At 43.0% G+C, this 24,052-nt stretch overlaps 1 protein-coding gene across 1 annotated transcript in view; it reads left to right on the forward strand.

Moving 5' to 3' along the window:
- cskl (c-src tyrosine kinase-like) overlaps positions 1 to 18,654 on the forward strand; it is a 31,671-nt gene extending 13,017 nt beyond the window's left edge. The window contains 12 exon segments of the mRNA XM_008310829.3: positions 8,654 to 8,737; positions 9,500 to 9,613; positions 10,337 to 10,449; positions 12,686 to 12,905; positions 15,136 to 15,229; positions 15,506 to 15,571; positions 15,763 to 15,889; positions 16,050 to 16,140; positions 16,314 to 16,387; positions 16,918 to 17,113; positions 17,763 to 17,849; positions 18,280 to 18,654. Of these exon segments, the coding sequence (XP_008309051.1) occupies positions 8,723 to 8,737; positions 9,500 to 9,613; positions 10,337 to 10,449; positions 12,686 to 12,905; positions 15,136 to 15,229; positions 15,506 to 15,571; positions 15,763 to 15,889; positions 16,050 to 16,140; positions 16,314 to 16,387; positions 16,918 to 17,113; positions 17,763 to 17,849; positions 18,280 to 18,462 (1,380 nt within the window). The 5' untranslated portion in view covers positions 8,654 to 8,722 and the 3' untranslated portion in view covers positions 18,463 to 18,654.
- Positions 18,655 to 24,052: the final 5,398 nt, after the last annotated feature.

The following is a 24,052-nucleotide window of genomic DNA, read 5'->3' on the forward strand; positions in this document are numbered from 1 at the left end:
AAAAGTGGTAGCAGACGCCAACCTCAGATGTTTCACTCGGGCATACTACATCTTGCCAGTACTCTCTCTGTGGAGTACTTCAGATTACTTTCCATGTATGCAACCAGCAGCACAGATGCTACAGGTCAGTGTGGCTGTCCGTTTGGGTCTTTGTGATTTATTTGCATAAAACACGCTCTTGACTGGAGCTAATGCTAACTCCATTCAGTTAAAGGAAGATAATCAGGTAAACTTTGTACTTTGTGGTTGCAGTTTGTTACATTTCCAGGGCAACCGTGTTACACACCCTCTTCTGTTTCAGACGTGCTTTGAACAAGCAGAGCTCGGGCAGTGACTTGACAACGCAACATTTTACAGTTACAGCAGCCAGGTGTTGCCAGTGTAATATTTGTTTGGTTATAAAGTTGGAAATACCTAAATATCTTTGGTCGCCGCGTATAAGTAATTTGTGTTGATTGTTGCACAAACCTAATAAACCGACTTTATATGTAGTTGGTTGTCAAAGAATATTCTTAAGAAAATATCCAAATACTGGACGTTGGTCAGGGTCACACAGTTGCTGAATGGGGCAGCCATTTTTTCACTTGACCCTTGCAACCAAGGAAAATGATGTTTCCAGTCCAGATGTACTGTTAAACTTGAGATGTTTGATGTTTCTTTTTTCTCCGGGTGCCACTGCTGCTGCCACTGAATGCTTCTTTTATTAAGGAGATTTGGAGCTCCAGTCACCACTAATGCCCCTACCATATTGTACCAGCCCCCTGCTGAGGCTGCCTCTAGTGACGTCCTTTGTGTCTCCGTCCCAGTGCTTTGTCTCATGCTTCATCCTTTGGTCTGAATGGAAGAGTTGTCATGTGTTGCTGTTGAGGGAGGACGAGAGGCTGCAAAAGTGGTAGCAGACGCCAACCTCAGATGTTTCACTCGGGCATACTACATCTTGCCAGTACTCTCTCTGTGGAGTACTTCAGATTACTTTCCATGTATGCAACCAGCAGCACAGATGCTACAGGTCGGTGTGGCTGCCCGTTTGGGTCTTTGTGATTTATTTGCATAAAACACGCTCTTGACTGGAGCTAATGCTAACTCCATTCAGTTAAAGGAAGATAATCAGGTAAACTTTGTACTTTGTGGTTGCAGTTTGTTACATTTCCAGGGCAACTGTGTTACACACCCTCTTCTGTTTCAGACGTGCTTTGAACAAGCAGAGCTCGGGCAGTGACTTGACAACGCAACATTTTACAGTTACAGGAACCAGGTGTTGCCAGTGTAATTTTTCTTTGGTTATAAAGTTAGAAATACCTAAACTTTGATTGATCGCCGCGCATCAGTTTCACGTGTTAATTTGTGTTAATTGTTGCACAAACCTTATAAACTGACTTTATATGTAGTTGGTTGTCAAAGAATATTCTTAAGAAAATATCCAAATATTGGACCTTCGTCAGAGTCACACTGGGGCAGCCATTTTTTCACTTGACCCTTGCAACCAAGGAAAATGATGTTTCCTGTCCAGATGTGCCCCACACATGACGTTTTCCTGGGATGAGTTTAGATTCATATTAATACTGTTAAACTTGAGATGTTTGATGTTGACGGTTAGCTTCTGGTTCTATAGATGTAAAAGAAACAAGTGCAAACAGGGGGATGTAAGTCAGTAAATGGTTAACTGTACTGTACAGAACTAATGACTAGAATACACATTTATTTTGCAATATTGTGTGCATTGCACTGTTAAATAGTTCAACTTTATAAAGTTTCAGCTCTACATTCCACCAGGCATCACTCAGAGAAGAGCTGAACTCAGAGTCTCCTGCAGCAGCTGTGCAGACGTCTTGTCAGACAAACACCGAGCCTCCCAGAAACCCTCACACTCAGCATGAAGTCTACCTAACCTCCACCTCCTGATCTCATGACACCGCTTTTGCAGCTTCTTCTTCTTTTTTTTTTTGAAGTATAATTTTGTCAGTGATCCTTAGACATCCTGTCTCTGTGATTTATTCAGTATTCAGTATGTGATTTTAACATAGACTCACAGCCATCAGCAGGACGATTCAGTCCTTGTATCACTTTCAACAGCATAAGGGTAAATGTAACCACAAGTCAGCAAAAGATTTGCATTCAAACAGATTTTATTGGCACCAGACCCTGAATCTATTTTGCGACAGCTGCGTTCTAAGTATTTGAAATTGAATTTGAATTAATTTGAAAATTAAAGACTACTTTAAGAGTTTTATGGATGATCTGTGGAGGATGTGGAGACACGTATTCTTTTCGTTCATTGTTCAACATCAGACGTGCTTTAGTTACGGCATTTTTGTTTAATTGTCTGTGTCTGTGGTGGCTGTGTTAGCTTCTCATCAAGAATACAACTGAGATGCATTATGGGAAATGCATCGTCTCTGGATCTCAGTCCATTCCGAGGAACCTTAACTACAGGATATCTCAGTTGATGGAGCTTTGATTCAAACTAGACCAACAACGTGATGGAAACACAGTCGTACGCTGCTGAAGTTACGGTTGGCCGCTCTCGTTCCCAACCTTCTCATTTACACTGATATATTTTGGCAGCGTTAACAATGAAGAAAAATTCTCATTTCAATGTTGATATTATTAGCGTGTCCCCTTCCTTTGTCTTTTTTTTCTCTGTGAAATGATAAACTGTGGCCCATCAATCTGTTGTGTTAAAAAAAAAAGACCTTTCCATATTGTGTACTGTACTAAAAGTGGTACACACAGACACACCCCATCAGCAGGCAGACATTTTAATGCAGTGTCTCCATAATATATGCAGTGATGAAACGACTCCAGCCTGCCCCCGCCTGCATGGATGTTGGAGGATATAAATAGTCAGGGCGAGATGAGTGTGCACTGAAACTGGAACCGCAGCGCGCACACACATCTCGAACAATAAGTCTTCACCACTGCCCTCCCTCCCTCCCTCCATCCTTCCCTCCCTCCTTCCTTTCCTCCCTCCCTTCCTCCTTCTGCTTTCTCCAGTTCAGAGGAGACTCCGAGAGCTGGAGAGGTAGAGGTGGCGCTCTTCCTTTTTCCTTTCTTTTTTTTCCCTCCTACTTCCTGTCTCCCTGCTTTTGTAAATCTGGTAGGCTAAAACTGTCACTTTTTGTCTTGAAACTGTTTTTTTTTTTTTTAAGTAGATGTAAGAAAACAGTAGTAGCCAAAGTTAATCATTTTTATGTCTGATTTCAGGATTTCACATTTATCAGGAAATGATTAATGTCTTTATGACATCTTAGCGTTTCTGTCTGATTGACTCAATTATCATCTCATTTTTCTGTATAAAAATCTGTACTTGTGATTACTTAAAACTTACAAACCTGTTCGGTGAATGCCTTGACTGTATGACTTAGTTTCTCTAAATATTGAGACAAACTTTAAAAACATATCTGTGACATACATTTAAATGTGTTCCCTGTGGTGTTGGCTGATGAGTTGAGACTGTGGCTGCACTGGGCAGCATTTTAGGGTTCTAAATATTTGATCACTGGTTTTAAAGACCACTAAAAGTTAAATCAACGATGGTTGGAGCCATCTGTCCTTCTGTTGTTTAAAAGGTTGGAGCCATCTGTCCTTCTGTTGTTACTGAGGAGACAAACAGTCAGAGTAGTTAATGGTATTTATTGTTTCGTCTCCTGGTATGACCTAAAGATTGAGTATGATTAACTAAGTGTCTAACCTTTGACCTTTTGAAATCTTTACTATATATGACTAAGGGTTATGACATGAATCATGTAATGTAATCATCTACCTCTGTGACAACCATTTTGACAACCACCCTACAAATAATACCTGGATAAAATCCCATGTGTTTATTTAACTTAAATGACCCAAAAATAACATTATTATTTGATCATGTTTTTATGGATTTATAATTTGCTTTTCATCCATCCACCTAAAAAAAGTTGAATACTGGGTACTGACGAAAGCATCAATTTATTTTTTTTGCTCGTTGACATCAACTTGGTCCCGATGTATAAGTTCTTGTCACACAGTTCTCTCCTCTTCGGTCACTACCTGAACCTGAAGTTGTAGCTGCGGCTCACTCTTAGTCACTGCTGACTTATTGTTAAACGTGTCACAGGTCCAATGCAAATTGTGCAGATTATCAAACATGACGACAGGGATGAGAATGCTCACGTTATGCTGCCATATTTGCATTGCAGCACCAGTGAATAGTTTGGCTTCTGTGTGATGTGCAGTACTGTGTTGTGTTTCTCTCAGACCAGAGTTGTTTTGCACACATGTATTTTGTGTTTGCATATCCACGAGGCCACATTTCCATACTCAGTCCCATTTTTTATTTTTTCCCACCCTGTGCATTTCATAGTAAATTCCGTGTACTGAGTGCTGAGTAAAAACTACGTTCCCAGAAAACAGCAGTTGTAAAGTTGCTGACACCTCTGTATTTACTTTGCCTTGAAATGTGATGGTGAGATTTGATGGGTCTGTCATAAACAGATGCCAATCTTTGCCAAGTTTGTTCAGTAAAAATGAATTTGAAGAATGTCTTCAAATATTGCGATGGTTGCTCTGTAATCTGTGCGTGTCCTTGGACCAGCCTCAGACCGAAGACTCAGTTTAAAACGTCTTAAGAGCTCGTGAAAGCCGTTTCACCGTCTTCAGACCTCGTGTATACAGTGCCGTTTCACCGCAGCAGTCTCCACCGTCTTCAGACCTCGTGTATACAGTGCAGAGTGAAGGATGCTGACAGAACATCTGTTCCCAAAAAAGAAATCTATCTGATTTCAGTAGTTGGAGAAGAAACCAAGTGAACAAAATCTGCTTTCACAGAAGAAATGAATAACTGTGACGTAGGTGTCAACACTTTGCAATTCAGCTGTCGAAAACCAAACCAACGTGTGTCTTCAAAGGTCAGGTCACATTCAGGCAGCATCACTTTTGTCTGTTCACGTGAAAATTAGTTTCCCTGGATGTGTTTCCTTTGACCATGTGAGATTGTTTTCTCTGCTGTATTCAAAATAATTCAGTCTCGTGGGGAACCAATCCCAGCAGTCTCTGGGTCAGGGGGAGGTTCACCTTTGACAGCTCACAGAAATAAATTGAATTTAGCATCAAACAATCTATACAACACTAACATTGTACAGAGTTTATTCATATTTTAAATGCAGTTTGGTTGGTGATGCTATTTGTGGCTGCTTCAAATTGATTGGCGTTTCTCTCCTGGAGGAGAAAAGTTTAGATGCTAACGACCACAAGTTTCTCCTCTTATTAACCGTACCTTCACACCTACTGTACCATCTCCAACATACTGTACCTACCAAGGTCACTCCCAGCTTTTTGTGGAGAAGACACACAGCTGTCATATTGCCTTGACTGTGCTTCGCCATGAACGCTGACTGAAAAGTACCGGATGGTGGTTGATGCACTGCAGCAACTGTTCCCACAGAATACCAAAAATGTGCCTCAGGGCCACAGCAGCATGGGGGCACCATTACGACTTAAGCAGTACTGTATATTTACAGGGTATAGTCTAAAAAAAAAAGGAGCAGAACTGCAGGTTGTTTTTTTTTTCTCACTGTAACTTTATCAAAACAAGTGCAAAGATCTTTGTTAAACAGTTGTTTTAGTTTTGACACACAATAGAAGGGATATTAAAAAGACTCAAACAGTGCAGCTTTGCTTTGACATGTCAAAGGAGAAGGCAGCGCCGCACAGTGGGATGTGCTACATCAAAGACTGGCGTTGCATCATGTGAGGTGTTGCCATGACACCGTCAACAGCAGCTGCTGCGGCACAGAGAGTAAATTAGGAGGAGGGAAGTGGAGAAGGAAGGAAGGAAGGAAGGAAGTGAGAGTCCCCAGTGTATGGCACATCTGGTATCTCTCAGCTGAAACAGTACTCACATGCTCTGATGGGTCACCTCTACTGTGTAAAGAGATTTAAGAACTCTAAAATGAAGGCAGTAAATGAGTCAGTCCATCTTTAATCTTGGTATAAATACACGTTGTGATGCTAGTTTTGTGTTCATTAGACTACAGTACAGTAACTCTGTACCAGTAGGGTGTTACTGCTAACCAGTTAGAGGTATCATTTAATCAGAATAAATTCCTAGTCACTCATACAGTACCTGGTACTGATAAGTTTATTATATTCACTGTTATATAGAGAGAGAATATTGTGATACAATATAATATATATATTATATAATATATTATATAATATAATATTATACATTGAGACATAATTTCTTATGCCATCTTATTGGAGGGCCAAAAACTAACATCAAGGGTCAGGTTATGTTGGACTGACACCTAGCTGGGGGCCAAATGCGGGCCCACGGGCCGGAAGTTTGGGAACATTTAGCTGAAGTGACAAATTAACCTCCGATCTGTTTTGGACCTGTAGGGAGAGGAGCACTCACCAAACTAGTCCAGCGTTTATGTAAATATTGATTGTAGTGATTATTGAGTCGAGGTTTTCGCTCTCCTTTATTCCACTGCCTCACTTTAAGTTGATAAACCCTGAGCTGAGGTGCAGACGGAGGACAGAGCTTCAGTTGTTTCTGCTGAAAGACTCAACATTTTAACTTATAAAAATGATAGAATTTGGTTTTGATCCTGCCAAGTGTCACTCGACTCGACTAAGTTGAAGAGCTGCAGCTCTTGATAAACTGACGGGCCTTTATCAGCACTGACGAGCACTCGGAGTCGTTCTCCCCGTCTTTCCTATTGTCCTTTTGGTGTCTCTTCCTTTAGCGCGGCTTCTCTGTTTCCGTTGTAGGCTTTAATAAAAGTGTCGAGAGAATGGAGCCCGTTCTCAACAGCGGCCCGGCCTTGCATTTATTTTTGACTCTGTCAGTTTGCATACAGCTCCGCGATGGTCTGCAATTATGGCGTTTCCTGTTTGAATGCAGGACACGGCGGTACGTTGAAGCTCGGCCGTAGACGCTGTCACAGAGTGAGCAGAAATCACACGGTACGCCGAGTTTCTTCTGGACTGATCGAGGAAAACAACCAGCGTACTGTAAAACATCAATAGAGAAGGACTCCATAAATATTTAAAATAGAAAAACACCACAGACACGCAGGACAACTCTGGAGCGACGTGAAGGTTAAAAATGGTCTGTTCTGTTAGCATAATTGAGTGGTGGATTATTCTCAGTGTGTGTGGCGTTTCTTTCTCCATATTCATTGATCTGTTGTGAACCAACTCCATTAAGTATGAGTTTCTCGGTCCAGAGGGAGTCGGTGACTAAAGCAGACGTGTGTGTGCGCAACTACAGGCCCGCCCTCCCAGCCTCATACGAAACACTGGAAAATATGTGTCAGCGACTTCCTCCTTCCTCTTTACCTTCCTGTCCTTTTCAGCTTCCTGTAGTCTGAGCTGGTCGGAAGTCACTTACTTTAACAGGAGGCCGAGGCCGGACTGCCCTGTTCTTCTACAGTTATGAACATGGAATAACAAAAAACTGACCGCGAGAACTTTTGTCCACTTTCTTTAACCTCATAGCTGCTCACTGAGTACATTTTTGAGTGTATATATAGTATATATAGTATCTACAGAGCAGAAATGGAAAACAATTAATCAAAGATGCACAAAAAGCACTTTTCTTATTTCTGCTTACGTTTGCAGATTTCTTTAAGTTCTTCTTCTTGTTGTTGTTGTTGTCTTTCTATTTTAGGACTTGACACGAAACATAAGGAACAAAACAGAACAACAGTTTTTTTTGTGTGTGTGTGTAACGGCTGTGTGTTTAGCCCTAAGGTTGATTGTTGCACGCCCTGATCCGTGTGTTTCTACTGCAGCTCTGTGTGAATCAGTCTCACTAAAGACTGCGGGCCATCGAAAGCATTCACCCTGTTTATTTTCTATATAAAGTACAACCCAGAGCAACATAAATATGAGAAGATGGAGGCAACTATGTCGTGACACACCCTCCTGTGGCACACACACACGCACACACACATACACCAACACCCTGGACATAATTATACACACTTTCTACCGCACATGTACCCAGCTGCACATGGAAATAAAAAAATAAAAACACATCATCATGGTCTCAAATCTTAGTCTCTTCATGCTCTCTCTCTCTCTCTCTCTCTCCGTCTGTCCTCCTGTCTCTGCTCCTCGCTTTTCTTCTCCCTCTCTCCTCCTTGTCACTGGATCAAGGTCATTTTTAAGAGATTAGTAATTGGCTGCAGAAGCACAGTGGCTGGACTGTACAGACTTGGCGTATGACACAGCGATGCCTTCTGCTCATTTACAGCCACATCATTTCCAACATTCAGCGTGACTGCAAGTCATAACAAATCACAAAAAACACTGGCAGACCGGCTTCTACGGAGTCAGAATTAATTTAGCGCTTTTTGGTTTTTTGTTGATGACCTTAAAATGCTGAGTCGACAGTAAATTCAAGAAGCTACACTGAGGTTTAGCGAGTATTTTAGTTTGAACGTTTGATTTGTTCAAATACAGGAAGTTCTGGCCACACGTGGGAAGAGTGGTTGGTGCTATAGCCTTACAGCAAGATGACATGTTTGCATGTTGTTTTCACTTTGTGTGTGTGTGTGTCAGATTTCTCTGTGTACTTCTGTATCAAAGTTTTTTAAAGTGTAAGATTACAGCATCTGAGAGGGAAGTTTCCGTTGTCTAACGTCTGTCTTTTCTGTCACAGCTCTAATGGTACAAGCTGAACAGTGACCGCTACCTGCCCAAGGACACCTGCTGCCCACATCCCCTCAACATGTCTGGGATCCATGTAAGTGTGGCATCAATAAGCTGCTCTGTCCCCTGACCCACTGTATGTCCATAAGTTTCACTTCAATAATTCTCTGTACTTTCATTGGTCACTGAATTCCTGTTCGTGGGAAACTTCCTAAAAGATCCTCACAGAAAAGTCTGGAACCGTTCAGTCTCTCTGTGATAGTTTAAAGGCCCTTTGATTCTTTCGGGGAAAAAAAAAACCCCCAGTGTTTTCTTATGGAGTTCAAGTGACCACAAGTGGAAATGAATAACTGTGTAGAAACCAGGTTTCTTTGTATCTCCAAACCATCTGAGTCAGCAGTGGCCGAGGCTCTCAATCATGAACTCCAGAATGAACTCAGTAATGTCAGGAAAATGAATGTCGTACTTGTGTTTTGGCAGATTTGATCCAGCAGCAGCAGCACACAGCTCCATCATACTGTTCATCTGCACTGAGCCTCAACGGCTCTGCTGTTTGGGTTTATAACAGAGTGAAAATGACATACAAAATATATACAACAAAAAGTAATAATTCATACGTTATTTCCACATCAGACATTGGAGTTTTCTTCAACTCCCTTTTTTTTTTAAAGACTCTTCCTCAGGACCATTATTTCCACGTCAGACATTGGAGTTTTCTTCAACTTTTTTTTAAAGACTCTTCCTCAGGACTCTGGATCTACTTCTATCCACAGTCGTTGTTCGGCCATCTTTTTCTTGCCCCCCCCAGGTTGTCTCTGTCATTAACAGATTGTTCTCTTTGTCCTGGTGAACACAGGCACCGTGGTCATCTGGCACAGAGTGTGTAGCCAAATACAACTTCCAGACGGCCAATGACCAGGACCTGCCCTTCTGTAAAGGAGACGTACTGACCATCATCGGAGTCACCAGGGTGAGGGCTCTGATTTTTTTTTAAATGGGATGAGACGAAGGGGGTTCATCCATCAAAGACTCTGATATTGTATATTACTAATTACAATTCTGCTGAAATTAATTTGCACAATCCAGTTAAAAGATCAGAACGACTAAATTTGTCTCAGAAGCTTGTGTAATAATATCAATCTTCACGTCCAGAGTAAAAGCTGAAATGGAGCAGTTTTGGCGAACAGGTCCGTCATTGAGCAGATTCAGTTATTAGCTCAATCATCAGGTTGATTGATCTCTTTAGCAACTTAAACCAAAGTGGCTTTCTAGAAGAAAATTACCGTCTAACCCCCCAACGCTGGCTGTCTAATAAATATCTCAGCAGTCAGCGGCTAACAATCAGAGTGGCCCGGTTGAAACGCAGGGATAGCCGCGTGATAAATGACTCTGTGGCAGCACTCAGTGGGGTTCCTTTCTAGCTGGAGGCACTCTGACTCCAGCGCTGCTTTAATGCATCAGCCACCAGTGTTTGCAGCAGCTCACGCACTGCACGGATCTGATGTCGTCTGGAGACGACCGCTGGTTTCTAACGCCGCTGTCTTATCTCTGCGTTACGACCTTGGTTTCTAACACCGCTGTCTTATCTCTGCGTTACGACCTTGAGGTTTTTTTCTCCTCATAATGACTTTGATTTACGCTCAAATTACAGCGTACAACTCAAGGCTGCGCTGTCGTGCATTTTCTATTCCAGGATCCGAACTGGTACAAGGCGAAGAACGCGGTGGGCAAAGAGGGCACCATCCCGGCTAACTATGTCCAGAAAAGAGAAGGAGTCAAGTCGGGAGGGAAACTCAGTCTTATGCCGTAAGTTCACAAAGATTCACAGTCGCTGTATCGATACATGTCGTGATGCGTTTTCTGACATTCGTGTGAATGTTTAAATTGACGTACATCAAGACAAAACGTTTTGGCCTGTAGTTTGGACCACATTTCTCCAAAGGGGGACTTCCATCTCTTGTGGTCTTTGTCTTTTTACTGTGCCTGAACTCCATGACACCTGACCGTCACGCGGCACCGCAGCAGCTGTGTGCACCGTGTTGTAGCTTTGACTTTGCTGCTCTTTCAAAGAAGGAGGAAATAAAAATGTAAAACAAAGTTTTGATGCAAATGAAGTGAAACAGAAAGTCCAGCAGCAAAAAGGCAGCTGTTACATTTCACACTTTATTAATAAAGGTGTTAAGAGTTTATGGGTACTTTAAAAAAAAAAAAGGAAGTCAGATTTGAATCAAAGCAGTTACATTTACTGACAACACTGAATGGGGAAATTAGAGCTTAAAACGAAAATGTGCGAATTTAAGAACCAGCAACGCCTCATAAATCAGTTTACAATCAATTCATGATGCCTGACAATTTGAATAAGTTGAAATAAAAAAATGAATCACACATTAAGGCATAAGGAGTCAGCTACGTTATCTCAAAAAGTCAGGGGTCAACGCATGAGACTACACACTCCAGTGCAGTAGGTGGCGGTATCCGTCCAAAAAATGTTGGTTGTGACCTGTTGGTTTAAACTAAGATGTATATCATGATATCAGGTTTTGGTTACACAATTAATAATCATTCGTTCATAAACCAAGACGTCAGGTCCCCGGTATATCATGATATCAGGTTTGGGTTACACAATTAATAATCATTCGTTCAGCGTAAAATGTCAGTAAATCCATCTGTTAAAAAAAATACCGTCTTAGTTCGGTCTTGTTTGTTTGTTTGTTTTGACTCCAAAATCCACTGATTACAGGTCACGCTGCTCTGACCTTTAAGCTAAACGTATGTTTAGAACTGCTTCCTGAAAACACTAATGCCAGCGTTACTTCCCCTGGCAGCGTAGTGACATTTTATATTGTTCCTGTGGTGGCATCTACCGTACCCCCGGGGCAATTGTTTCTTTTTGTTGTAAACAACTAACAGATGTCACAGGAGAGACCTCGCCCTCTCCCTTGGGTCACATAAGGGTTCCGTTGTGGCCTTTTGTCCCAATGCCTGCACTCGACTGACTGATACTCATAGCTCCATGCAAATCCCAACCTCCCTTGTTTCCAGCAGCCTGTCTGGCTCTCTGCTGCCCCCGTGTGGCAGACATCCCCATCAGATTCCGCCTGCACGACCCCAGAGAGCTGTGATGCTCAAGGCATGCTGTCCTACTTCCTCTTCCGTTGTTGTCTCCACCAAGTTGTTTACCACATTTTTTCAGTGTGATCTGATTCCTCAAAACTTCCAGACATTTCCAGGAACTGAAGCACCACTGTGTCCTCTCAGAATAATGCGCATCTCTGGGCCAACCAATCATTATCGGCACTTTCTCCCCACCATCAGTTAGGGCTAAAGAGCTGCCGTCCGGCGCGGAAGCTCTCTGCACTGATCTAATCAACTCTGGCCATATTAAGCTGCTCTTCCACAAGGCTCCCACTGTAGAAGCATCCAGCAGCCAGGATGGAGGGCTCCACGGAGCCTGTGGGCAGCATCTCATACCAGCGGTGACAAAGATTGATGGGATACATGGTGCGTTATTCTTAGTACAGGTACACAGCAGATGAACAGAAGTGACGTCATCATTCTGATCTGTGGTTTGGTCATTGTTTTAGGACAAGAATTTCTACCTTTACAAGTGTAAAACAAAAAAAACAAAAAATCTAAATAGTCACTGTGCATCTGTGGAAATATTAGGAATAATCATCAATGTTTGTGATCAGAATTGTCAACAATACATTTTTTCCTAAAACTTTTTTTTTCTCAAATTATTTAAAAAAAAAATTTTCTAAGACGGTTTTTGAAAAAAAATTCTAAAATTTATATGAAAATTTGTTTTCAAGAAATCCTTCAAAACATTGTTTTTAAGAAGAAATTTCTTCAAAAAATTTTCAAAAAAAAATTTTTTTTGAAAACTTTTTTTCTCAAATTCTTTAAAAAAAATTCCTAAAATTTTTTTTTTTCAAAACTTTTTTTTTCTCAAATTATTTCAAAAGAAAGTTTTTCAAAAAAAAATGTTCTAAGACTTGGTTGTTTTTTTTTTTTTTTTTTCCTCCCCTCGCTGCCTCCGCAGGTGGTTTCACGGGAAAATAACCCGAGAGCAGGCGGAGCGGCTCCTGAACCCCCCGGAGACGGGCCTGTTCCTGGTGAGGGAGAGCACCAACTATCCTGGAGATTACACCTTGTGCGTCAGCTGCGACGGCAAGGTGGAGCACTACCGTATCATCTACCACAACGGAAAACTGACCATTGACGAGGAGGAGTACTTTGAGAATCTCATGCAGCTGGTGGAGGTGAGGGCGCCACCTGCAGGCATGTTCAGTACACAGCAGCTGTAGTCCACTGAAGAGTGGCTCACATGTGAAAAGTTTTTTTTTCCAACACAACAAAATGATCAAAAGCAAGATCAGACTTAAAATAAATAAAAAACTTTATCAGAAACTAAAAACTTAAATTATTGTTAATGAGCCAAAGAAGCAGAACTGGTGCTGACTTTGTCTTGGAACCTTCACCCTCATATTTACACCCATGTGTGTGTAGAGAATCCTTCACTGTTACTGTAGTCTTATTACATGACGTCCAAGTTCATGTTCAGTTTTTTTTTGTTTTGTTTTGTTTGTTTTTTCATCACTCTCTCTGATCCTGTCCCTCTCTGTTATCTGAAAGTTGATTGGCACAGTACGGGAGTGGGGCAGGAGGGGACATGTAGTTGGGATATCACAGCGAAGGGCTCTGGGGGGGGGGGACACACACGGTGGGAGGGTAGAGGGTCGTCCTCTCAGATTAAGAGATGAGCTGTATTGGCAGCCGTCACACTTTTAATTGGACCTCATCTCTGGGCCTCTGAGGGAGTTGGAAGTAGATCTGGCACAAAGTGCCAACTGGCAACAAGAGCATCCACATGCCTGCTGCATTCTTCTTATCTCCAGCCACCCATCAATCTCACTCTCCCTTCTTATCCCTCCCTCTCTCTCTCTCTCCTCCCTCCCTCTCTCAGCCCTGAGGAACAGATCTGCCTTCACTTCCTTCCTCAACCATCCATCCTCCTTGTTTCTTTTCCTTGTTCCTTTCTTTTGCCTGTAGTCCTGTATAACTGGCATATTGTAACTACTCTCTCTCTCTGTGTCTGCCCCCCCCGGCCCTCTCTGCCTCACCCCCTTCTTTCTCTCTCTCTCATAGCTTAGGAAAGGATTCCTCACATTCTTGTGTCTTTTTCTGGCTTGTTCGCTCTTCTACTGCTCCACCACAGGCTTCAGTCTCCATACACACACACACACACACACACACACACACCACGCACATATATTTATACATATATATATAGTGTGTGACGACTTCCCACTGGAAAAGTGAATGTTTTGGTCTGACGTTTGTAACGTTATACACACGTGATTACACTCCTCTACATATATGAATAATTTAATCTTCACCTTTGAAATATGCATCTATAATTTATAATTATTATGCATTAAATTAAACTCATAGAAAAATACATTTATTTTTTTCACCGTTGAAAAGCGCTGAGAACGTTTTTTAGTTTTAGTTTTTATTTGATATGTTTTGTTTCATTTGTCAGACTCAGCGCCGATAAATGATAAATTGTCACCATGCTGCTCCCTGGTGGCTATTGAAGTAACTTACACCCAGCTGCAAACATTGAGGTTCTTTAAAGTCATCCTCGGGTCCAAAACACATTTCGTTAATCACTATAAGTCTATAAAAATCTATCTGTAAAATCTGTAAAGGTTTATGATTCATTTTATGTTTTTTACTGAAATAATTATGAGATGGTGATAAATTGATCTCATTCTGTCTACAGGCCTGTGTAATGTTAGCCTGTGAAAGTATTGATTTTGGTTTTGTTTAGATTCTTCTAGATTCTAGGGGTGAAAGGTCAAATACACTGGCCTCTCTCACACCCACACACACACTTCCTGCTGCTGGTTCCCACAGTGAAGGTTCCCCAAAGTAAACCCCAAAGTGGCGTGGAATTAACTTTAACACTTAAATCCAGGATGACACTTTAACTGTCAAAGAAAAATGGTTTGAATCCCAATTTATAGGATTTAAAGACTTCTGTTTAGCTGGTTATCTGGAAAATATACTAATATAAAATATACTTTTTCAGTCAGTTTTTATCAGTCAGCCTAAAAATGCTCTTTTTTTTTTCAGTGATTGACAACGAAACTGTCTTCTTTTTGTGTTACGTCCGTCTTTTGAAAGCATGTGACTGTGTTGGATATTTATGTCCTTCTTTATTCTGGTGAATGTGTGTACTGCGTCCATACTGTACTCAGACATCCTGTGGTGGATACGGTTTTTATTTTCTCTTTCACTTCACTTTTTATAAACTATTTATAGCTTCAGCAACACTTCTCTGTTCCAGACATGTATAAAACGTCTAGACTTCGTTACTTTATTGTCAACGAAACCAAAATGTATGCATCCCAAAATATAGGTTTTTGGGTTTTTTTTCTTTTTAATTCTTCATCTGTTTGTTTCCCTCCTCCTCTTCCTCTGCAGCATTACACCAAAGACGCTGACGGCCTCTGCACCCGGCTGATCAAACCCAAACTGATGGAGGGAACGGTGGCGGCGCAGGACGAGTTCTCCAGGAGTAAGAGCTCATTACACCCCTCTACAGTAACACGGGCGCAAACGCGGCGCCTTGTGTTCGTCTCACAACCGTGTCATATACAGTTACACGCACACGCAGTGTTTGGAAATGTGCATTCACTGCCTTTCTAATAGAGCTTCATCATCATCATCATCATCATCATCATCATGTCAGTCCTAATAGCATTAATGAGTCGTGGAGGTATTTGTCGGTGTAGTATTGGTGTTAATGAGGTTACTGAGGTTCATGTTCTGCTGTCATCCCCCCACCCCCCAGGCGGCTGGGCCTTGAACAGGAAGGAGCTGAAATTGATCCAGATCATTGGCAAAGGGGAGTTTGGAGGTAAGATTTTTTTTTTTTTTTGTGGTTAACCACATTACTTCAGTGTCACACGTCCAGGACGTTCATTTCCTCGGCCTAATTTAATCAGTTCTAATTCTAGTTCTATAAAACTAAGGTATGATTTAGTCTAAGGACTAAGATTAAGATCAAAGTTGGCGGTGAAAAAAAAGAACACATCAGACCAACCTGAGACCTGACCCTGTGTTAAACTCCTGTTTTCTGACCTGTGGGAGACTACAGAGGGACCAAGGTGGCGGTCAAGTGTATCAAAAACGACGCCACGGCGCAGGCTTTCATCGCAGAAGCCTCAGTTATGACGTAAGTTTCTCTGTCGTCCTTCGCTGCGTCCCAATAAATAAAGCTGTCTCTGTGTGAAACACAGTGTCTTCTGTCATTGTCTTTTTGTCCTCTGACACTGCCTCTCCCTGAGCGTCCTCCTGCAGATGATCCACAGGTTTCTGTTTGTGTTTGTGTGCAGACAACTGAGGCACAACAACCTGGTGCAGCTGCTGGGGGTGATTGTTGAGGAGCGGGGGAGTCTTTACATCGTCACAGAGTATATGGCCAAGGTGGGTGGCTTCATTTTGTCTGAGAGAAATGTATATGTATATGTATCAACATCATTCAGTAGAAAAATATATTAGTTTAAGGTAATAGTTTTTTTCAAAACAAAAATAAATAAAACACAAAAATATCTCCTCCTCCTTTTTTTTAAACTCCTGTTTTCTGACCTGTGCCACAGGGCAGCCTGGTGGACTATCTGCGTTCTCGAGGACGGACGGTGCTGGGCGGAGACTGCCTCCTCAAGTTCTCCCTGTGAGTCATCTTCATCACCGTTTGAGCCCCGTACAAATACCAGATGTTCAATCAGCCGTGCACCATCTCCGCGGCTCTTTATTCGAGGGGATTTAGATGCATTTTTATAGCAACAGTGTCAACACACTCGTCTGGAGACATAAAGACGTCCATTTGTTCATACAGGCAATCAGCGTGCCGCTTGTTTGCCTCAATAACCAGCTGCAACGTCCTTAAGTCGAGGGGCTCAAAGTGTCGCTTTTATTGATTTTTAATTCAGCAAATGTGACGCGTTCAAGTTAAAGTGAGTCACCGCCGTCTTTCACCGTGCGTCTAAATCTGCGTGTGCGTCACTGACTGACAGTTTTGTTGACACGTGATCATACAATGGCAATCAGAGCCATTGTTATTCTTTGTGCGTTCACTGAGACGCCCGTCTTGGAGCTAACTGGGAGAATGAATTTGCAGATGGACTGTTTTTAACCACGCTCCGTCCACTTGTCTCACTCCCTCTGTCCTCATCCGTCCCGACCCTCTTTTCTCTCTGACAGTGACGTGTGTGAAGCCATGGAGTATCTGGAAGCCAACAACTTCGTCCACAGGGACCTGGCAGCTCGAAACGTGCTGGTGTCCGACGACAACATCGCTAAAGTCAGCGACTTTGGTCTGACCAAAGAGGCGTCCTCCATACAGGACACCGCCAAGCTGCCCGTCAAATGGACCTCGCCTGAGGCACTGAGAGAGAAGGTGAGACGGGGACAGTGTGTAGAGACAGAAGGAATAGTATAGGGACAAGGACGGGGACGGGGGCTTCAGCCTTTGTACCTTGCTTTCTCTAAGATTCTTTTATACAAACAATTTACCAAAACACTAAAGTCTGTTCTCTGTTTAACAGCAGAGTTCAGAGATGAGTTCACATCAGAAAGTTATTGAAACAGTGACACCGTGGTTCTCAGGTTAAAGACACTTCACTGTAAAACACAAGACAGTGTTTTTATTGAAATGAATTATTGCTCTAAAATCACTTTCTGTTCAGCTGGTTGTGTTTAACTATGCAAAAGAAATTGTTTTCCTCTTTATATTTTTACATATTTATTTTATCCTTAGTTTTATTATTATATTGTCTGTGACGTCACTGTCAGTTTGAAGACTTTTGGTTTCATACAGAATATTTTGGTTTTTTTTAAATAAAACTGATGAAATTTTCTTGCTTGGTTTCCTCCCGTACATAACACTGCCCTCCAGTTCAGTGCATATTTTTCAAAATCTAACCCATAAAAGTATTGTCACTACTGCTGTGTATCACAAATGAAAATACTACTGGTCATATTGGTAAGGACAACCCTTACTTACTCTTCTTCCTCCTCTTCTTCTTCTTCTTCTTCTGCTCCAACAGAGGTTTTCTACCAAATCAGACGTTTGGAGTTATGGGATCTTACTTTGGGAGATCTACTCCTTTGGGCGTGTGCCTTACCCTAGAATTGTGAGTACTTGAAGTACTTTAATATGTCAAGATATCTGTGGATTACTGATCATGTATGTGCACCAGCAGGTGGCAGGCTTCGTTCCTTTGTTATTATAATTGTTGTTGTTGTTGTTGTTGTTGTTGTTGTTCTGAGATTCTGTCCCTGAATGTCTGTCATGTTGCCCTTTGAATGCTGGAGAACAATTATAATTGTTGTTGTTGCTGTTGTTCTGAGATTCTGTCCCTGTATTTAATTCGACATGTTGCCCTTTGAATGCTGGAGAACAAGAAGGAACGTGGAACTCTGCATGTTCTTTACATTGTGATTAGAATGATTTTTTTCATGCTTCACCTCTTTTTACACATTTGCTGATTTCCCTGTGATTGATGACCTTTACCTGGGGTGTCGTGAGTCGGCAGTGAACGTTCCTCTGTTTCTGTGCCTCAGCCGCTGAAGGAAGTGGTGCCACGGGTGGAGAAAGGCTACAAGATGGACGCCCCGGACGGCTGCCCGCCTGTGGTCTACGACCTGATGAAGCAGTGCTGGACCCTGGACTCCGTGCTGCGGCCCTCCTTCCGCATGCTGAGGGAGAAGCTGCAGCACATCCGAGCCAAGGAGCTCTACTTGTGAGGAGGTGGAGCGGAAGAGGGGAGGTTTTTAGTTCCTTGACGAGAGGAGGGTGGAGCGACACGCAGGTGAGCGCAGCTGCAAAGGTGGAAGGTGGAGGAGAAGAGGGACCACGGTGTCTTCCTACCACCCCCCACCGACCCCCCCCAGCCTACTGACCTGTGGGACTGCTGCACTGTGCTCTTCTTCTCTAACCTCGTACGTCCAGCGGCCGCCCCCCGCTTCCATATAAGGACTGTTCCTTTGTTATTATAATTGTTGTTGTTGTTGTTGTTCTGAGATTCTGTCCCTGAATGTCTGTCATGTTGCCCTTTGAATGCTGGAGAACAAGAAGGAACGTGGAACTCTGCATGTTCTTTACATTGTGATTAGAATGATTTTTTTCATGCTTCACCTCTTTTTACACATTTGCTGATTTCCCTGTGATTGATGACCTTTACCTGGGGTGTCGTGAGTCGGCAGTGAACGTTCCTCTGTTTCTGTGCCTCAGCCGCTGAAGGAAGTGGTGCCACGGGTGGAGAAAGGCTACAAGATGGACGCCCCGGACGGCTGCCCGCCTGTGGTCTACGACCTGATGAAGCAGTGCTGGACCCTGGACTCCGTGCTGCGGCCCTCCTTCCGCATGCTGAGGGAGAAGCTGCAGCACATCCGAGCCAAGGAGCTCTACTTGTGAGGAGGTGGAGCGGAAGAGGGGAGGTTTTTAGTTCCTTGACGAGAGGAGGGTGGAGCGACACGCAGGTGAGCGCAGCTGCAAAGGTGGAAGGTGGAGGAGAAGAGGGACCACTGTGTCTTCCTCCCACCCCCCACCGACCCCCCCAGCCTACTGACCTGTGGGACTGCTGCACTGTGCTCTTCTTCTCCAACCTCGTACGTCCAGCGGCCGCCCTCTGCTTCCATATAAGGACTGTTTCCTGTTTGTGATGTATAGCTTTTTGCCAGACAGTTTCCTGTTTCTCTCGACGGACCACTGACCTTCCCTCCTCCTTCACCTGCCGCTGCTCTCTCTCTTGCTCCTTGTACACACTCGCCGTCTCTTCTACTTGGTCCAAATTCTCCTCTGCCCGTCAGAAAGATTTGCGTTTCCTTCTAATTTATGCTTCCCTCCTCCTCCTCCTCCTCCTCCTTCTCCTCCTCTCCTGAACATACCATTAAGTGGAGGGGAGGCTGGTCTTTTCCTCCATGATTATCAGGTGCTTCTTCTTCTTCATGCCTCTGCACCTCCTTCATTCCAGGTTTTCCCCATTTTTCCCCACGTTGCCCTGCGTTACTTCTAGTCGAGCTCTCTGTCATTCCATCCTTCCTTGAGTTCTTCTCCCTTGCCCCCCCCTCTCTCCTCCCCCCGATTTCCTTCCATCCTCTCCGTTTCATGGACGTGGTGTCAGGTGTGGGGCCTTCGCTCTGTGCCAAAGTGCCTCCAGTCTTCAGAGTTCCCTCCAGCACTTGGTTCAACTCGAACCGTTGTGGTTTGTTTTTTAATTACTTTTTTAAAAGCCTTTTTTTAAATTGCTTTAATTACATTTTTTTAAGGGAGGTTATCAAACTTTTTTTTTTTTTGTGCCGTCTTTCCCACCTGCGACAGTTCGCCATCCTTTTTTTGTTTTGTTTGTTTTTTGTTTTGAAAAAAAAAATCCAAAAAAAAAGAGAGAGTACGCCCAGCAAGGGAGAGAGGTCACAGTTCTGTAACGACGACAGCCCTGAGGAGCAGTGGACAAGGACAATAACAGGAGGAGAAGGGGAGGAGTCAGTTCACAAACATGGTCAATTCATTATATGTGGGCTTGTTTTTATATCAAAATATATTTAAAGGAATAAAAAAAAGAAAGAAAGAAAGAAGGAAGGAGTAAAAACCTGACTGAGACCGAGGATCAAACGGAGGACTTTAAGGAAAGAGGAGTCTCCTGACGTTGGGAATCTTCAGTGTCTCTGGGAATGCTGGGGTCAGGGTGGTGCATGCAGTGTGTGAGAGGCCTTGGACTCGACTGTCAGTGCTTTCAATGTTAATTGTTTTATTATGCTATCATAATTATGAATAAATCATTCCATCAGAACTGTGTGTGGATACGTGTGTGTGACACACACACACACACACACACACACCTGGGGTTTTATTATCAAGGTTTCACTTTACCACCAGGGCTGCGTGTGACCCCCAGACCTTGACCTTGTTCACCCCACGATGCTGCTCTGACATTGAACTTCTCCTGACGTTAGAAACCACCGTTGGCGTCGTGACCTCGTTCATATCAGCACAGCGTTAGCTCTCAAACGTTAGCCTAGCACCGCAGCTAATCATCCCGACTAATACACAGTTACACCTTAAAGTAGTTGTTACAGAGATCAGCTCAAGCCGTAGTATTCCTAATAAAGGAGCACTTGTTTTGTTGAACGGATGTTGATATAAATGTATACATGTATAAATATATATTTATAAATAAAGGAGCACTTGTTTTGTTGAATGGATTTTGATATAAATGTATACATGTACAAATATATATTTATGTATGTACATGTATATACAGTATGTATGTATATATGCATACATGTATAAATATATATTTATATATATGTATACATGTATGTATATGTGTATATGTATGTAACTATATATATATACACACACACACACACACACACACACATATATATACATATACTTATATACAGTACGTATGTATATATATACGTATGTACTGTATATATGTATATATATGTGTATATATGTTTATATATTTGTGTGTGTGTGTGTTTGCTGTTTTCTGTCAGGTGCACACATCATCAAAAAAGCACTGATCTCTGTTATATACACACAGACACACCACACACACACACACACAGGCTGCCTAATATAGCTGATCTCAGCACATCCCGATCTAACGAATCAACACTCCGTCAGCATCATGTTTGGATCATCATGAGAGTGAGACGTGACGACCTCTGCATCTGCACAGCCGGCTCCCTCCACCGAGCTATAAATACTCTGCTGCCGTCGTCTTCAGAGGGAGGGCGGAGGTGTTTATGAACAGGTGTGGAAATGTCAGCACAGCCCCACAGGTGTGAAGACGCGGCGCCGTTCTCTACCTGACACTCACTTCATCTGCTGCGTCTGGTCTTTAGGCCGATTTCTTCACCGCTGCCCCCTCGACCTTCACCCAGCTCCTGGGTTGACCCGTCTCTGGCCCGGGTTTCTGCGGCGAACAGTTGTTTGGGGGCGTGATTTCCTGTGATTCTCATGAATGTAAATGGCAGTGACAGGGCGGCAGCGGTGGTGGAGTGGGCCTTACTTACATAATGCAGGCAGTTTGTGCTCACGGCGAGGACTGTGCTGCTGTCAGGACCTATCACGCGAGCTCCAGTTTACCATCGCACAACGGCTGCACGAGACCAGCCTCCTGCACACACACACACACACACACACACACATCTACAGACTCGTTCACAGTTTGTCTACTTGGGTCTGTGGCTCAAAGTGCGGCTCATTTCGTGTTCACAGGAGTATTTTTGGAGCTCGCCTGGCTGCCAAAAGACGCCACCTGGAGGCAACATTTAGTCCAAAAGTGAAAATTAATTAGTGTAAATAAAGAGTGGGGCTGAACAAATGAACACATTAAGCATGTAAAATTTGTTCAGTTTGATTAAAAATTTAACTCGTAATGCACTTTATATCCAGTAATTCCATCGTCCACCGTTATTAATCAGGTGATTTATGTTGTTTACACACACGGGGGAATAGTTTTGGTTTCACCCCGTTATCTCAAGCTTAAAATGAAACAATTCTCACAGTGTGTTTTCACGAAGGGTTCAACTTGGGGTTAGAGTCATTGCTAGAAGCAACAACGTGTTCTACAGGTCACTGTTATATTTTTAGTTTAAGTGAATATCTAGAAACACGTCATTTGATTTGTCATATGTGTTAATGTGGATTAATCTTGATTAATATCCCTTCACTTACTTCGTAGTATTCACCCCCCAGTTTTCACAGTAACACCAGAGTGGTTTATAGTACTTAATTATAATAATTTATTTAAAAAATGTAAAACCCAACTGGAGGTTTGGCTCTGACGGAGGCAGCCGCTGACAGGAGGGAGAAATAATTCCGAGTCTCCGGTGTCTGGATGCCTCACTCCTCCGTTCACACTTCAGTAATCCTGACAGGCACACAGCTCCACGTTCTCAGCAGGAGGAGCAGGAGGATGGACGTGTTAATCAGCTTTTGACGAGTTACCGATCTGTGCTGGTGACAGCAACCGGCCAGGATATGACAGAAACAAATTAGTCTGAATCAGGGTGATTACACAAGCAGATTTTTTATGTTGTGTTATTTTTTGGCTTAATTCATACTTGGTCGGTAACATGACAACCATCTGTGTGTGCTCGAATCACCCAGCATTGTCAGGCATATGGTTTTCTGCAGCAGCGTTCTTTTTGCTTAGATAAAAAAAAAGTGATGTTTTACTCATTATTTCGGCTTTTAAAAGTATGTTTTTTTTATTTGGTTTTGGTTTATTATTGAATGATCAAACCGTGGGGCGTTGTCAATTTAATGGTCCTGGTCTGTGGTGTGCCACACCCTCGCCAAACGGCTGCTGTGATTGGTTTAAATTCTTCAGGCGTGATGTTCCTTCATTATCGCCGCTCTGACTTTGTCATGGACTTGTTTTAATCCAACAGTTTCTGCTTTTTTTATTTTTTTCCTAAGCTAGGCTAACACTCTGCTAGCAGCCGTGTCACGAGTCTTAGTCTATGTATATATTTTCTCTCCTCCTCAGGGATTTAAATCAGAGACTATGCAAACTGCTGTGTTGGGACGGTGACAGCCCTGAATTAACAGGCAGAGGTTTGTTTGTCACATCCACTGTGGGTGTTTTCTAAGTTCAATCCACTCGCTGACAGGAGGCAGACTTCCAGATGCTGCGACCTGCAGGAAAAAAATAATAATAATCTGACGTTATTAGGCCGATGTATGGCTGCACACATGCACACTCTCAGCTGCACATGTCCGCCCCGACGCCATCACATCACATCACATGGCCGTATCGTATGTCTGCATGTTGTGTTGAGTGCATGGCTGAGCACTTCAGCCTATAAATACACTGTTTCCTGCTGCAATTAGCTTCTATATTGAGCCGTGTTGTGAGGCTCCAGCGGATGCTAATAGTCTATTCACGAGCCGAAGTCGGCGATAGCCTTTTTAGACAACAAAGACAGCATTCAGTCTTTACTTGAACCGAGGCCGGACTCTCACTAAATTCCCATGATCCTCCGCTGACCGTGAGCAGCACATGCGACTGTTATTCCAGAGCAACGCTTCGCTGACTCCGACGGGGAATCGTTTTGTGTTGCACGTGAATTCAGTGGGACGCAGCTGCACCTGAGTGTCAGCGTCCACTGGGTTTGAGTGTAGCATCACTTTTTCTGAGCCCCAAACTAGAAATGAGGCCATCACCCAGGATGTCCCAGATCTGTGGTTGGTAAAGGATCTGTGGAGCCTGCAGTCTCAGCTCAGACTGTAGGGGGCACAGCAGGTGCCAGAGCTGGAGACAGATAACACAGGGCCTGTGTCCAACCCTCAACATGACGAAGCTAATGTGAAACA

Source organism: Cynoglossus semilaevis, chromosome 5 (genome assembly GCF_000523025.1).
Source record: "Cynoglossus semilaevis isolate Cse_v1.0 chromosome 5, Cse_v1.0, whole genome shotgun sequence".
Classification (NCBI taxonomy): Eukaryota; Metazoa; Chordata; class Actinopteri; order Pleuronectiformes; family Cynoglossidae; genus Cynoglossus; species Cynoglossus semilaevis.